This window comes from Asparagus officinalis, chromosome 4 (assembly GCF_001876935.1).
Source record: "Asparagus officinalis chromosome 4, Aspof.V1, whole genome shotgun sequence".
Classification (NCBI taxonomy): Eukaryota; Viridiplantae; Streptophyta; class Magnoliopsida; order Asparagales; family Asparagaceae; genus Asparagus; species Asparagus officinalis.
In genome coordinates, this window is record NC_033797.1 from 130,788,906 (window position 1) to 130,803,556 (window position 14,651).

At 37.3% G+C, this 14,651-nt stretch overlaps 1 protein-coding gene across 5 annotated transcripts in view; it reads right to left on the reverse strand.

Moving 5' to 3' along the window:
* LOC109838771 (pentatricopeptide repeat-containing protein MRL1, chloroplastic) overlaps positions 1 to 12,189 on the reverse strand; it is a 36,247-nt gene extending 24,058 nt beyond the window's left edge. For 4 of the 5 annotated variants that reach the window (XM_020407194.1, XM_020407193.1, XM_020407192.1 and 1 more), the window contains exons 1-11: positions 9,450 to 9,773; positions 6,287 to 7,031; positions 5,933 to 6,149; positions 5,678 to 5,741; positions 5,439 to 5,583; positions 5,224 to 5,339; positions 2,887 to 3,015; positions 2,564 to 2,737; positions 2,172 to 2,336; positions 1,849 to 1,989; positions 1,474 to 1,573 (exon numbers count right to left, since the gene is read on the reverse strand). In XM_020407194.1, the coding sequence (XP_020262783.1) occupies positions 1,474 to 1,573; positions 1,849 to 1,989; positions 2,172 to 2,336; positions 2,564 to 2,737; positions 2,887 to 3,015; positions 5,224 to 5,339; positions 5,439 to 5,583; positions 5,678 to 5,741; positions 5,933 to 6,149; positions 6,287 to 7,031; positions 9,450 to 9,758 (2,305 nt within the window). In that variant the 5' untranslated portion in view covers positions 9,759 to 9,773. Of the gene's footprint in view, positions 1 to 1,473; positions 1,574 to 1,848; positions 1,990 to 2,171; positions 2,337 to 2,563; positions 2,738 to 2,886; positions 3,016 to 5,223; positions 5,340 to 5,438; positions 5,584 to 5,677; positions 5,742 to 5,932; positions 6,150 to 6,286; positions 7,032 to 9,449; positions 9,774 to 11,859 lie in introns of those variants that run through there. The other variant, XM_020407191.1, reaches the window with a different exon arrangement.

Here is a 14,651-nt window from a genome sequence, read left to right on the forward strand (position 1 = left end):
CTCTACCTATCTCTCAAGCTCTCTACCTCTATTTCAGGGGCTTCAACGTCAAGATTAGAAGTTGGAAAACTAGGGTTTGACTGTCTTACAGTCTCAATCTCCCTCTCTCTTTCTCTAAATTTCGTTTTAATTGATGTTCATATTCAGATTTTTTAATTCAATATGTTTGGTTATTTGAAAACTAGATAAACTTCAAAATATTTGACTATCTGAGTAATAGGTACTTCCCAAAAATCACATGTTATTCACCTTACAGTCTCAATCTCCCTCTCTCTTTCTCTAAATTTCGTTTTAATTGATGTTCATATTCAGATTTTTTAATTCAATATGTTTGGTTATTTGAAAACTAGATAAACTTCAAAATATTTGACTATCTGAGTAATAGGTACTTCCCAAAAATCACATGTTATTCACCTTTTTGTATGTTTAGACTATAGAATTCATGAAGTAAGCATAGATTGCATTTAAGACATTATATCATACATATGCACACCATCCGATAAGACAATCCGAAGTTTACTACATATACCCCGACATATCCCCGATTTCCGCTATCCGACGTGACTTTTAGTCGTCCAACATGAACCCGACATCCGACATTTAAAACCTTAGAAAGAAGCAGAGGAAAGCTTTTACAAATGATAAGGTACTTTAGACTGTTCACTAGTCAAAGTGGGGAGGGTCAAATGTTTGAAGAGGTCTAGAAATTGAAGCATGTTTCTCTAACTGTTTTCTCCTTTTTACTTCAACTGCCTTTTTGTGATCTGTATAAAAGTTGGTCTATATCACTTGCTCTCCAATAATAGATCCCAGCCTTTGGTCCAGCCAAAAACTTGAACATCCAACCCCTCACCCAAATTTGGGTTAGGCTTGTACAACCGAGTATGCAGCTTCTTGCATCCCACATTGGCTGCTCCTTCACAATTTTCACGCCGTTCCTGCATCCTCCCAGTGACGTGGCTCACCCTAGCACTTCAGGAGTCCAGATTTAGCTCTGTTCCAAAACTGATTGGATCCACTCAGTTGATCTAATTCAGGTCGGATTTGGATCAGGTTTCTATGCCATTATTTTTCCATGAATTTAACCCAAAGCAGCAGGAACATGGCTGTATCACTATAAAATTTCACCTATCCTACTCAATACACAGGTGAGAAGCAAAATAAGAGCATGTCATGGAAAGAAGTGATTTTCCATCCATTCAGAAAATAGACATGAAACTCATAATAAAATTGACTATCGGAAAAAGCAACTGATATTAAAACCTTTAGCAAAATGGAGAAGTAACCTAATTTTGAGAGTTCAATAAGCAAAGATAACAGGAACCATAAGAAAGTATTGCCAAATTCTCAATTTTGAAACAGGTTACTGTTTACAAATTACTTCAGTAACAGTTAGTGCACATAGTGCCGTATTCATGTTTTATGAAATTAAGTGATAAATATAGCATACAGCTCACTAGAGAAGAGACATACATAAGGAGGTGACTAACGCATTCAGTGTTGAAACTGTTGGAAGTAACTTGATAGCCTTAATTTCTTCATACAACTCCAGTGCTTTCTGCCAATTGTTTGCCTGAAACAAGCGATTAGCTCAGTTAATATTGTACAAATTCTTTACATGTAGATATTTGAAAATTTCAATGAAAAATCTAGTGATGAATGCAGAATGGTTCATGTTGTTAAAATTAAATCCTCTTACGGCTTAAAATTTTGAAAAAGAAAAATGCTTGTTAGGTGTTGCTCACATAGCCGCTTTTGCTTACAGGAATACTCTAAAACGTATAAACCATCGAAAGTACAGAACTATTACATTTTCACTTGGCAAAAAAAATATATTACAGTACATACATTGCAGCAGGCTCCCATCAGTGAGCTATACGTGACATTTCCAAGTTGCATTCTTTTGCTTCTTGCATCTTGCAGGATTTCAAAGGCAGTATCAACTTTTCCAGCATGCCCGGCAACATCTATTAATGTGCTGAGGAACATCTACATTCAATAATACTAGAAAATCAGAAACTAAGCTGATATCCATAATCATATGTCTAGAAAGTTACAACGTAAGGCATTGGCATGTCATCTACATGGATAAATATTAGACAAGTAGAATCATAAGGTTAGAAAGTTATAAATTAAGGCATTGGCATATCCATCAGGTGCTGAATTATTACCTCATCAGGTACAACACCATTCTTTTTCATGTCGCTGTAGATGCTTAGAGCAAATTCCAAGTCACCTGTCTCGCTACAGCTCTTGACCGCAATTGTATAAACATCTGGAGTCCCCTTAATGTTATATTTATGAAGCATTTCATAAACTGCTCGAACACGATCAACCTAAAAAAATAACAATGTTAGCAAAGATGAATGCAGAATATCAACTATTTGGACTTCACAGAAAGTTTTAACAAAGGATGCAGCCTTAGAAGAGTTGACCCGAAAAAAAGATTCTTTTAGCAAGCCAAAAGCTTGGGACTGTGATGTTCCTGTTCCTGAGAGACAAGATATCAACTACGCGTAGTTTATGGTTGAAGTTAACCAGATTTATATAGCTTAAGTAGTACCTGACCAGCTTGGATGCACGTCTTCATCAGAGCACCAACAGTTACATGATCGGGGTCTATCGGTTTAGCCTCAGCCCTCATCTCCGCCAAAACGTCAAAAGCACGATCAACAGCTCCTGACTGACCGCATGCAGTAATAAGCGCGTTAAATATAACTCGATCTGGCTGCACCTTCTACTGCACAAAAGACCATAGTAAGTGTGCAGAAAATGTCTCTGACACCATCATGAACTTACAAATGACTAATCTGCACGTGTCCTGATGACACAAATAGAATCTAGAACGATGTAAAATAAATATTAGATACTTGATGACAGCCATACCTTGGATCTCATAATTCCGTAAGCACCAAATGCTTTGGCCACTTGTCCAGCTCTTGCACAACCATCAATAAGTGCACCATAAGTATGGAGGTTCGGATCCACTCCAGCATTTACCATTTCATGAAAAATCTAGGAAAATGCTTGTCACTCAATGGATATTAGAGCAATTAATGAAAAAAACCAAGTAACAGTTAGATGAAAACATGAACAAGTAACTCATATGCCATAACATGCTTCTCAGAGACTGGGTTAAGCAAGTTAAAGTTTTGAAAGTGAATCCATACATTAAAATTAATTTAGGGCTCTTCAATGGATTAGTGGACATATAGAAATCAGAAATGAATGCACAAGGAAGCTTGCAAATATCAATGAGCAGTAGGTACAAGAGAAGAGATATAAACTTCAACTTTTTATGGATGTATGTGCTAATAAACTATAATAGAAGGTTGTATATGTAACAAAATCACATATGGATACATAGGCATAACTCCAGGTTTAACCACAAAAAACATAAATAAATGACAGTAACTTGAAAAGCGTACACTTCCCCCCTTCCCCTTCTAATGTACTTAAACTCGACTGCACTCGTTTTGCTTCAACTGCCATTCGACTGCAAACTGCCCACCATCCAATTTTGAGGGATAGGACTCTCTCGTTCACAGGAACCTATCTGACATCCACTCAGATGGGGATGACGTCATGTTCATAGTCAGTTGAAAAGTTTATTAATTCGTGGAGTTTCTAAAGTTTGAATGTGGCGCCACATACACCCCTTCAAGGTTGGACATACAAAATAATGAAGATGTGACAATGACCATGAATCTTATTTTGTTAGGGATTCTCACAATTTATCAGGTGTTTCAATTTTTCAGATACGATGGTAAAAAAACAACTGATAGATATGGGAAGGAGATGAATTCAAAAATGTTCAAAGAATGAGAATGGAAAGGAGTCTTTTTCCTTAAGATTGCCCTAAATGTATGTGTTATCATGAAATAATGTGTGTCAAATGAGGAAAGCTTGCTAATCGTCAGGGATAAATGATAGGGATATTTGTTTCACTTTATTTACCCATCTTATTTAACTTTACATTTTGAAAAACTGAATTTTTATCAATACAACATTAGTTGGTATCAATATGCATGACAGATAGCTAGCTTATTTGCGTGATTGAAGAGAGTTAAAGTTGAAATTCAGTGTCCTGGTGCATGGACGTGTATGACATCATTAGAAATTTATTATATATAATCCATCTATGTTGCACTACCACATGCTGGGGCTACCATATTCATTGCTCATAATAATTCTTTTCTTACATTTACTGTGTGCAAAAGGCTGACATACTTTCATGGGTCACCCTTGTTCTCAAGTATTCAAATTCTTTTGCATTTCTCATATCATATTTTCATGGATTAGCATCTTGAGATCTTGTTATTTTATAGTTATGTCTGTAACCTACCTATATCTAACAATTTTCATTCCATGACTCCGGGTCTTTTATGAGTCTCTGTCCCGCACCATGCCATGCAGCACAGCCCCATGCTTCGCACTAAAAAGACCTTTTTAAAATAATAATTAGCAAAATCGATACTTTTGTGAAAATATTAGCAAAATCGACCTCTTTTTGGCCTGCTGGCCAAAAAGACGTCGATTTTGCAGACTATCAACTTTAAAATACATGGGACTAGTAATCCCGTGAAATTAGTTCTCGTTAATTAAATAATTAACCTTAACCATTTTAGCACAAAGTACACGGGACAACAATTTCAGATTAACCATAATTAGCAACCGCTAATTACATGGGACTACTAGCCCCATGTATTTTAAAATCGATATTTTGCAAAATCGACCTCTTTTTGGCCAGACGAGATGACGTGGCCAAAAAGAGGTCGATTTCGCTAAACATTTTAAAAAAACGACCAATTTCACTAAAAAATTTTTCAAAAATGGTTTTTAAAAAAAATTCTCCTCGCACTGCACATTTTACTTAACAAGCCTTCTATCATTGAGGTGTATAAAACTATAAAACTAGTAACAAACTGTCTTAAGATATTGTTTCTCAAATACCAAACTGCATTGGGTTGAATCCCAATTGATACACCTTCAATAAACCTTATGTTTTAACTGTTACTTGAATTTAGAACAGCAGCAACCAGCAAAACAGTGTACAAAATAATAAGACCAGAACAGAAATGCACTAATTTTGACCTTATATTACTCAAGTTTTCATAATCGAAAAAAATGAACTTGATCTAGTACGAAAAAGAAGAAGAAGAATGGACTAAAGTATAACGAAATTGTTTCCTTGTTGTATAAAAGATTAGTTAGCTATCATACTTCAAACATTGCATCAACTTTGCCACTCTTTGCACATGTTGAAATAAGTGTGGTATAAAGCTTGCAGTCAGGATTGAGCCCAGCCTCCTTGACTAGAAGCATAGCTTGAAAAGCTCCTAAATAAAAAATAAAGATAGGAATTTTGAACTACATGAGTACACTATGGGCCACATTTGATTTCTGAAGTTACAAACCCTAAACATGAAATAACATACCATCAAAATCCTGCGCACTTGCACAAACTGATAAAAGCATATTGAATGTGCTCAATGTTGGTTTCTGAATCAGTTTGCAAAAGCGGAAGGCTTCTTTAATTGCCTTCTGACTCTTGCAAGACTTCAGAAATTTCATGTGATGAACCTGACAACAGAGAATGTGTTTAGTCTAGAAACAAGTAGCAAGTGAAACAAATGAATCAAATGGAAATAAAACGGATGCAAGACAAAGAACTCACCTTGTCCATATCCAGCAATCCCTTGCTTTCAATTCTTTCCAGCAAGTCTATACAGTCCCCCAACCTGGTTAATCCAGGGTCACGTGGTTGTACGTATCAGTTGAAAATGATTCTAACCAAATGATGGATTCGATGAACTACCAGATTAATACAACCTCTTGACACGTTAACCTCTTAATCAATAATGAGATAGAGAGAGCATCAGACTTTACATTCACAATTATAAACAACCAGAGTAGGAAAGTTAAGTGATACCTTCCATCCCTTAGAAGGCGATCATAGGTTCTTAAGTATGTGGTTGAACCATTTACATCTCTTGGGAACCCATTTCGTAGAGGGGGAGTGTAGAAATCTCCATAGTTAATTTTATTCTTGAAAGTTTTAGTGTGTCTGGTGATGTCTTGGACTTCGATCAATTCATTTCCTTGGCTCACTGCACTTTCCTTTAAGCATCCAATTAGAGTTTGCCCTTCTAATAATCGGAAAAGTTCGCATGTTATTTAATTTGATGTTGAAGTAAATGAAAACATGCAATGTGGATCAAAGGAAATAATGATATAAAACTCAAAAACTGTGGAAGATAAATATTGCATACGTTCTAAGCATAACCTGCAGTAAGAGGAGAGCGTTTTGCAAGGATATTTGCACCCGCCAGAGCAGTCCCTAGCTGACTGACAGTGAGGTCACGTGGTTTGATACTCGAGTAGTTGAGGCGGGACATAGACTTCACAAGAGGCTGTCTTTTTCCTTTGTAACTAGAAACTTCTCCAGTAGGCTGTGCCAAAGGCCCAACATTGCTTGAAATAAGAGTTTCGCCATGCTTAGTTGCAATATGCCCAAGCTCATATGTATTCTGATTGGTATTGCCACTTTTCTTTTCAATAAAAGGTTCAGTTACAACTATGGGTGAAATGGCATCCGACATGCCTCCCTCATTTTGTAACAAACAATTTGGCATTTTCGCAGTGGCATCACCTTCTTGTACTGCTTTTAGCTCATTCTTCGCTAAAGAAGAAGTCAAAGCAACAAATCCATCCACTCCAGGCAATTCACTACAAGTAGGGGGATAATTAAGTTCAAGACCCGGTTGCACTTCATTAATAAGACTTTCTTCCCCCAACAAACCAGCTTTCTCAATCACCAGCTGCTTAACATCCTTTACATCAGAATCATAAACTTCCTCATGCAACATATTTTCTCTTCTCAAAAATGCATTGCCTTTTTCAAAGGGGATTTTACAACGGTTTTCACTACTCTGTGGCTGGTTTCCAACAGCTTCATGTTCCAAGATATCCTCGTCTAGTTTACAAAGCTCTCTATTAACCATCACATCTACATTTCCATCATCTGAAAACTATATAGTAGCAGAAAAATGGAAGTTAGGTCGTAGCAACATGATGCTCTATACAAATACCTTATTCATGGCAAATAGAAAATTAAAAAGTAAGAATAAACAATGATTTCTTCACATTAACGAAACACATTGACAAAGCACCTATTTTCTCTCAAATGATATTGAGTTTCAACTTTCAACTTGCTAGAAAGCAGAAAATTTACATTCATTTTTTTTTAAGAAAAAGAAGCTACTATATTTTAAGTTTTCCTATGACCTGGGCTCCTAGCATGAACCAAGTCTCCCAAAATCCAACACCGACCTTTCCTGTTGCACCAGGCCATGTTGGCATTATATTTTATGTTAATTAGTAGATACTCTATACTAAATGTCATTATTCTATTATCTAGCTAGAGACCATATTTAAAATTCAATTTCAATAAATACAATTTTAAGCCTACGGAATGTAAATTGGATCAAATTTAAGCAATAATGGTATTTTTCTAGGTTATTGACGTTTTTAAGCTATATAAGGATTATAATAAAGTATGGTGTTAACTATTTGATCAAACAAAATCATTATAAGGATCATAAATGTATAATATTTGCTAGCCAAGTGCATAAAAGCTGTTTTTTAGAGTAGAAAAGTCAACTATGAAACAAAAATTGAAAAGCTTCTTTTAAGCTCTCAAAGGAGGAGTCCCCCCATCTCCACCAACCACCCAATCAACATCGTGGATCAATGTATGCAAATATATTAACAAATACAAAAGATGAAAGAAACCAGAAAAATCAAGATTTTAACAAGATTCAGGAAAACCTGACTGCATAATGGGGAGAGACTTGGGGTCTTCGTTAACCATAGAATCCTAACTCTTCTGCCAAAATTCAAAATGCAACATGAGATCTCGAGAGGAGTAACCTTTCCGCTAATCTGATACAACATACAAGGAAGTACATAGAAAACAAACTCCCCATTGATAAAAAAAAACCCCATCTGTTGGTGAAGAAGGTTCACATTTTATGATATTATCGCTCTTTGATTACTTACATATCGCCCTTAAATCTTAATTTAAATGTATGATCGTAAATATCCTTACTTTCCTCCCTAGCATGAGGGTTTCAATCTAGATTTTTGTCTTCTTCTAGAATTCTTTGAGATTTTGAGAGATAATCGGATGACCTGAGGAGTTAAATGGACCTTAAACATAAGTCTGGACCCAAATAAATCCAAAAATTTAAAACATTAGGTACTTCCCGACCATTAATTTAAATCCATCACTATTTCTTAAGTCTTTCTGGGGGACCAAACTCATACATGAATACCCTACACTCTCCCCCTATGTTTGTATGCAAGTGTCAACATCCACAGGATATCATGTGCCCTTCACTGAAGTATGATCCTAAATATCCTTCCCTTCCTTCTTAGCATGAGGGTTCTGATCTACACTTACTTTTGTTTTCTTCTAGAATTTTTTGAGAGTTTGTGAGATGATCGGATGACCTGAGGAGAAACATAGGTCCAGAGCCAAAAAAATCCAAAACATTAAACTCTTAAGTACTTCCAACCACCTATTTAAATCGATCACTCTTTCTTAATCTTTCTGGGGGACTATACTCATATAAGAATACCCTACAATCTTTTCTTAATCTTTCTGGGGGACTATACTTATATAAGAATACCCTACAATCTCTCCCCACATTTGTAAGTATGTGTCAAAATCCATAGGATATCATGTGCCCTTAAACGACTTGGTCAATGCCGGCAACCATTGAGTTGCAACATGACCGCTGCTGTAATTAGATTTTCCACCATATGAGCTGCAAACCAGACTGTTCTATGTCTTCTGAGCAATCTATGGCAAAATCCATCATCTGTGCGTTGATCTAGTTTTGGTCTAGTTTTGGTCTAAACCAACAACCATGAATTTATTAGCTTGCTTACTCTCATTTAATAGTCTTTACCTTTTATATTTCTTTTTGATGTGAGGTTCTTACGGCGTGATATTACCGAATTCAAATTAGTATAGAACATGGCCTATGATTGTACTCTTGGTCCTGGAACCAGAGTACAGTATCACTTGCCTGCTCCAACCACATATGTATAATGCTAAGCACGAGAAAAATCTTACATTGCACTGTGCACTTTCCTCGGCCGCACATACATTGGACTGTAGTACCTGTCCAGCTCCTAGGTGAGAACAAGTACAACAAACATTCATACAAAGTGGGCATTTCTCAGAGCCTCTTCTAACGCAAGATATCATAATCCAACCGCAAGTTCTAGATAAGTCAAACTCAAATCATTCTAATTAAGCCCTAACGCATGCTCTCAATTAGCAAATTGCGAGCTCGAAAACAGCACGTGTTTCCCATTCAAGGAACTCCACATCAAAATCAACCATCAAGAACACAAAAAAAAAATTGAGATTAACTCACTTTGGCAGCATCACCACGCTTCGCTTTCTTATAATTCATGTACACAAGATGCATCGTCGCCAAGGTCGCGACTGCGGCAGCGACCGCGAGAATCGAGCCCTCGTCCATCGGATTGCTCAACAAGCACCTCGGAGACTGGACTCGAAACCCTAATTCCCTCTTTCTGGCCCGGGATCGGAGGCCGCTGGGCCTCAGGTGCACTCCGCATCCGAGGAATTGTCTGCGGATTGACACGGGGAGCTGGAATTGGGAAGATAGGTATAGGGAAGAAGCTAGGGTTTTGTGCTTGGCGGTGATGCTCACCTCCATTGCAGAGAGAGAAGAGAGAAGAGAACCAAACACATCGAGATCGATAGGTTCTTCATCAAAGAGAAATTGGACAGTGGACTACTAGAGTTAAGTCATGTTCTAACTAAGGATCATGTAGCAGACTGTCTGACTAAAGGACTTAGCTCGGTAGAGATGATTAAAGAATGTGACAAGATGGGCTTAGTGGATATCTTTCGTCCATTTTGAGGAGGAGTGTTGACATATTAATAATATGAATGGGGTTATTTGTAAGTTGTGTTTGTAGGGGCCTATATAAGCCCAAGAGATTTCATAATAAGGAATTAGGGTTTTCTCTATTTTCCTCACTATGAAACAAAAATTGAAAAGCTTCTTTTAAGCTCTCAAAGGAGGAGTCCCCCCATCTCCACCAACCACCCAATCAACATCGTGGATCAATGTATGCAAATATATTAACAAATACAAAAGATGAAAGAAACCAGAAAAATCAAGATTTTAACAAGATTCAGGAAAACCTGACTGCATAATGGGGAGAGACTTGGGGTCTTCGTTAACCATAGAATCCTAACTCTTCTGCCAAAATTCAAAATGCAACATGAGATCTCGAGAGGAGTAACCTTTCCGCTAATCTGATACAACATACAAGGAAGTACATAGAAAACAAACTCCCCATTGATAAAAAAAAAACCCCATCTGTTGGTGAAGAAGGTTCACATTTTATGATATTATCGCTCTTTGATTACTTACATATCGCCCTTAAATCTTAATTTAAATGTATGATCGTAAATATCCTTACTTTCCTCCCTAGCATGAGGGTTTCAATCTAGATTTTTGTCTTCTTCTAGAATTCTTTGAGATTTTGAGAGATAATCGGATGACCTGAGGAGTTAAATGGACCTTAAACATAAGTCTGGACCCAAATAAATCCAAAAAATTAAAACATTCAGTACTTCCCGACCATTAATTTAAATCCATCACTATTTCTTAGTCTTTCTGGGGGACCAAACTCATACATGAATACCCTACACTCTCCCCCTATGTTTGTATGCAAGTGTCAACATCCACAGGATATCATGTGCCCTTCACTGAAGTATGATCCTGAATACCCTTCCCTTCCTTCTTAGCATGAGGGTTCTGACCTACACTTACTTTTGTTTTCTTCTAGAATTTTTTGAGAGTTTGTGAGATGATCGGATGACCTGAGGAGAAACATAGGTCCAGAGCCAAATAAATCCAAAACATTAAACTCTTAAGTACTTCCAACCACCTATTTAAATCGATCACTCTTTCTTAATCTTTCTGGGGGACTATACTCATATAAGAATACCCTACCATCTTTTCTTAATCTTTCTGGGGGACTATACTTATATAAGGATACCCTACAATCTCTCCCCACATTTGTAAGTATGTGTCAAAATCCATAGGATATCATGTGCCCTTCAACGACTTGGTCAATGCCGGCAACCATTGAGTTGCAACATGACCGCTGCTGTAATTAGATTTTCCACCATATGAGCTGCAAACCAGACTGTTCTACGTCTTCTGAGCAATCTACGGCAAAATCCATCATCTGTGCGTTGATCTAGCTTTGGTCTAAACCAACAACCATGAATTTATTAGCTTGCTTACTCTCATTTAATAGTCTTTACCTTTTATATTTCTTTTTGATGTGAGGTTCTTACGGCGTGATATTACCGAATTCAAATTAGTATAGAACATGGCCTATGATTGTACTCTGGTCCTCGAACCAGAGTACAGTATCACTTGCCTGCTACAACCACATATGTATAATGCTAAGCACGAGAAAAATCTTACATTGCACTGTGCACTTTCCTCGGCCGCACATACATTGGACTGTAGTACCTGTCCAGCTCCTAGGTGAGAACAAGTACAACAAACATTCATACAAAGTGGGCATTTCTCAGAGCCTCTTCTAACGCAAGATATCATAATCCAACCGCAAGTTCTAGATAAGTCAAACTCAAATCATTCTAATTAAGCCCTAACGCATGCTCTCAATTAGCAAATTGCGAGCTCGAAAACAGCACGTGTTTCCCATTCAAGGAACTCCACATCAAAATCAACCATCAAGAACACAAAAAAAAAATTGAGATTAACTCACTTTGGCAGCATCACCACGCTTCGCTTTCTTATAATTCATGTACACAAGATGCATCGTCGCCAAGGTCGCGACTGCGGCAGCGACCGCGAGAATCGAGCCCTCGTCCATCGGATTGCTCAACAAGCACCTCGGAGACTGGACTCGAAACCCTAATTCCCTCTTTCTGGCCCGGGATCGGAGGCCGCTGGGCCTCAGGTGCGCTCCGCATCCGAGGAATTGTCTGCGGATTGACGCGGGGAGCTGGAATTGGGAGGATAGGGGTAGGGAAGAAGCTAGGGTTTTGGGCTTGGCGGTGATGCTCACCTCCATTGCAGAGAGAGAGAAGAGAGAAGAGGGAGACACATCGAGATCGATAGGTTCTTCATCAAAGAGAAATTGGACAGTGGACTACTAGAGTTAAGTGGAGAGATATAGAGATAGAGAGGATGACGTGGCATAACCGTTTTGCTTTCGTTGGATATACAGCTGCCAGATTTTTTTTTTTAAAGGGTGTTAAGGGGTTGTTTGGTTGTTGTTGGTAAAGTTGTGTATTTATGACACAACTTGGAAAGTTGTTTTTCACCTCATCAATTTTACTTTTATATTTTTCTTTGTTTGTTTTTTATTGGAATCGTAAATTGCTTGTTTGGTTTGCAAATGTAACTTTAATTTTTTGTTTGGAGAGTGTAAAAAGTGGTCCCTACTCAAATGATCATATTGGTTGGAATTAATTATTTTTTTTTCCTAACTTCAATGTCAGCTTTCTCCTAAAGTCGTGTCTTTTTTTTATGAAATCACTTTACAAACCACATCAGTATATGAAATCACTTTACACTATTTTCACAAACTACAAACAAACAATTGAAAGTGATGAAAGCTGACATTGGGACCCACTTTTTTACACTTTACATCCTAACAAACAATTGAAAGTGATGAAAGCTGACATTGGGACCCACTTTTTTACACTTTACATCCTTTTACATGGTAAAAATGGGACCCACTTTTTTACACTTTACATCCTTTTACATGGTAAAAACATACAACCAAACAGCCCCTAATGGTCTGTCTGCAGGCAGAATTCATAAAATGTTCTACATTAAAAGTACAGCTACAACTATAATTTATTTTTATTTTGGAATCAATGCTCTAAAAATCAAAGCATGATGCGTCATGACTCTCCGTATTAATTCTATTATGTATTGGTTTTAAAAATTGTATTTTACTGGGTCCTCATTTTACCGTCTCCTTCCACTAAAAGCCCCTTCATCTACTCCTCTCTCATCTTCTCCTCTTCTCTCCTAATTCTAACTTTCATTGACTACTCCTCTCTCCTCTCTTCCTCTCCTCCTACGCTATTCACCATCAAAAAAGCACATATTCATATCTCAATACAAGACCCAACACCTCAAACCTACGTCCTCCTTCCCTAGCACCATCACCAACGCCGGTGTTGCTGCTCCTCCTCCTCTCATCCTTCTTCCCTTCCCTGAACCCTAACATCGATATCTCCCCGGCACCGTTGTTGTGAGTAGTGTTAGGAATCTTAACCCCAAGATATGTTTATTTTGATGATAACAAATATTATATGTTATATGTATTATGTGCTAACATTTGTTTTGTAGTATCAGAGAAAAATCGACAATGATATTCAAAGAAATACTTAAGACATAAGATGAGTTCTTGTGGGTGCAATATAATATGCAGATCACAGAACCAGTTAAAAGTCAGAAGTAGTAAAAGTCTCTTTTAATGTTAGAACAACACCTCTTATTTATAGTGGTGTTGGAAGGGCAAAACCGTCATTATGGACGAGCATATGATGGCGGTAAAGAAGCATGTGCTAGCAGCCGAGTCAGCTCCTGCTTTACAGGTGTTGGCTGACAACTGAAGGAGAGATCACCTCAGCATTGAATGAGAAGTGATCGGAGGCATGGGAGATGACGATGCTAGAGGAGATTTAGCAAGAGATATTTTCATGCGAGCCAGATCTACAAGCCCTATGAAGAGGAGGATGAAGAGGTAGAGGAAGTGAATCCTAATGCAACCAGCAATACTGATAATCTCAATGATGAAGCGGACTTGCAAAAAAAACCGTACATCTACTAGAGTTACTCCTAAAAATGTTCCTACTCCCTCTGGTGGTAAAGAGAAAGGTAAGAAGAAAATTGGCAAGAGAAATGAGGAATTGGAGATAATGCACAAATTCATGGAGAGGTAGATAGTGTGTCCTACTCTCTTCAACGTGCTCATGTTATCCACTAGTCTGAAAAACTTTCAAGTGTGTTGGGTGTTGGAAACAATCGTCAACCTGTGCCCTTCGGATCTCGTGTCAAAAGAATAGCTAGCAAGAAATCACAGCAAAACAAAAAACTTGCAGGAAAGAATAAATAAAGAAGAGAGAACACAAGATTTAACAAAGTTCGGCAAACGTGCTAACATCCTCGGGAGCCACACCAGAAATTCTTTGATTATTGATGAAGATTACAATACCTGCAAACTGGTATCTCTTTCTCTAAGATCTCTGATCTTAAAGTGCTAGATTTTCTCTGAAAATCGTTGCTAAAATCGCTCTTAAAAATCAGAAACAGCAACAGAAAAAACGCAGCTGTCACATCCCTATTTATAGGGAAACCCTAAAAATAAAACATAATAGGTTTAAAAAATTTAGTGTGTTTATAGGTTTTAAATTTTTAAGGTCTTTTTTTTTATAAATTTTTAATTTTATGGGTGTTTTTATAATTTTTAAAACTTACAATATATTTTCTCCAAAGTTAAAAAATTTCTAGCTAGCATATGTTTTTCATATTTCTCAC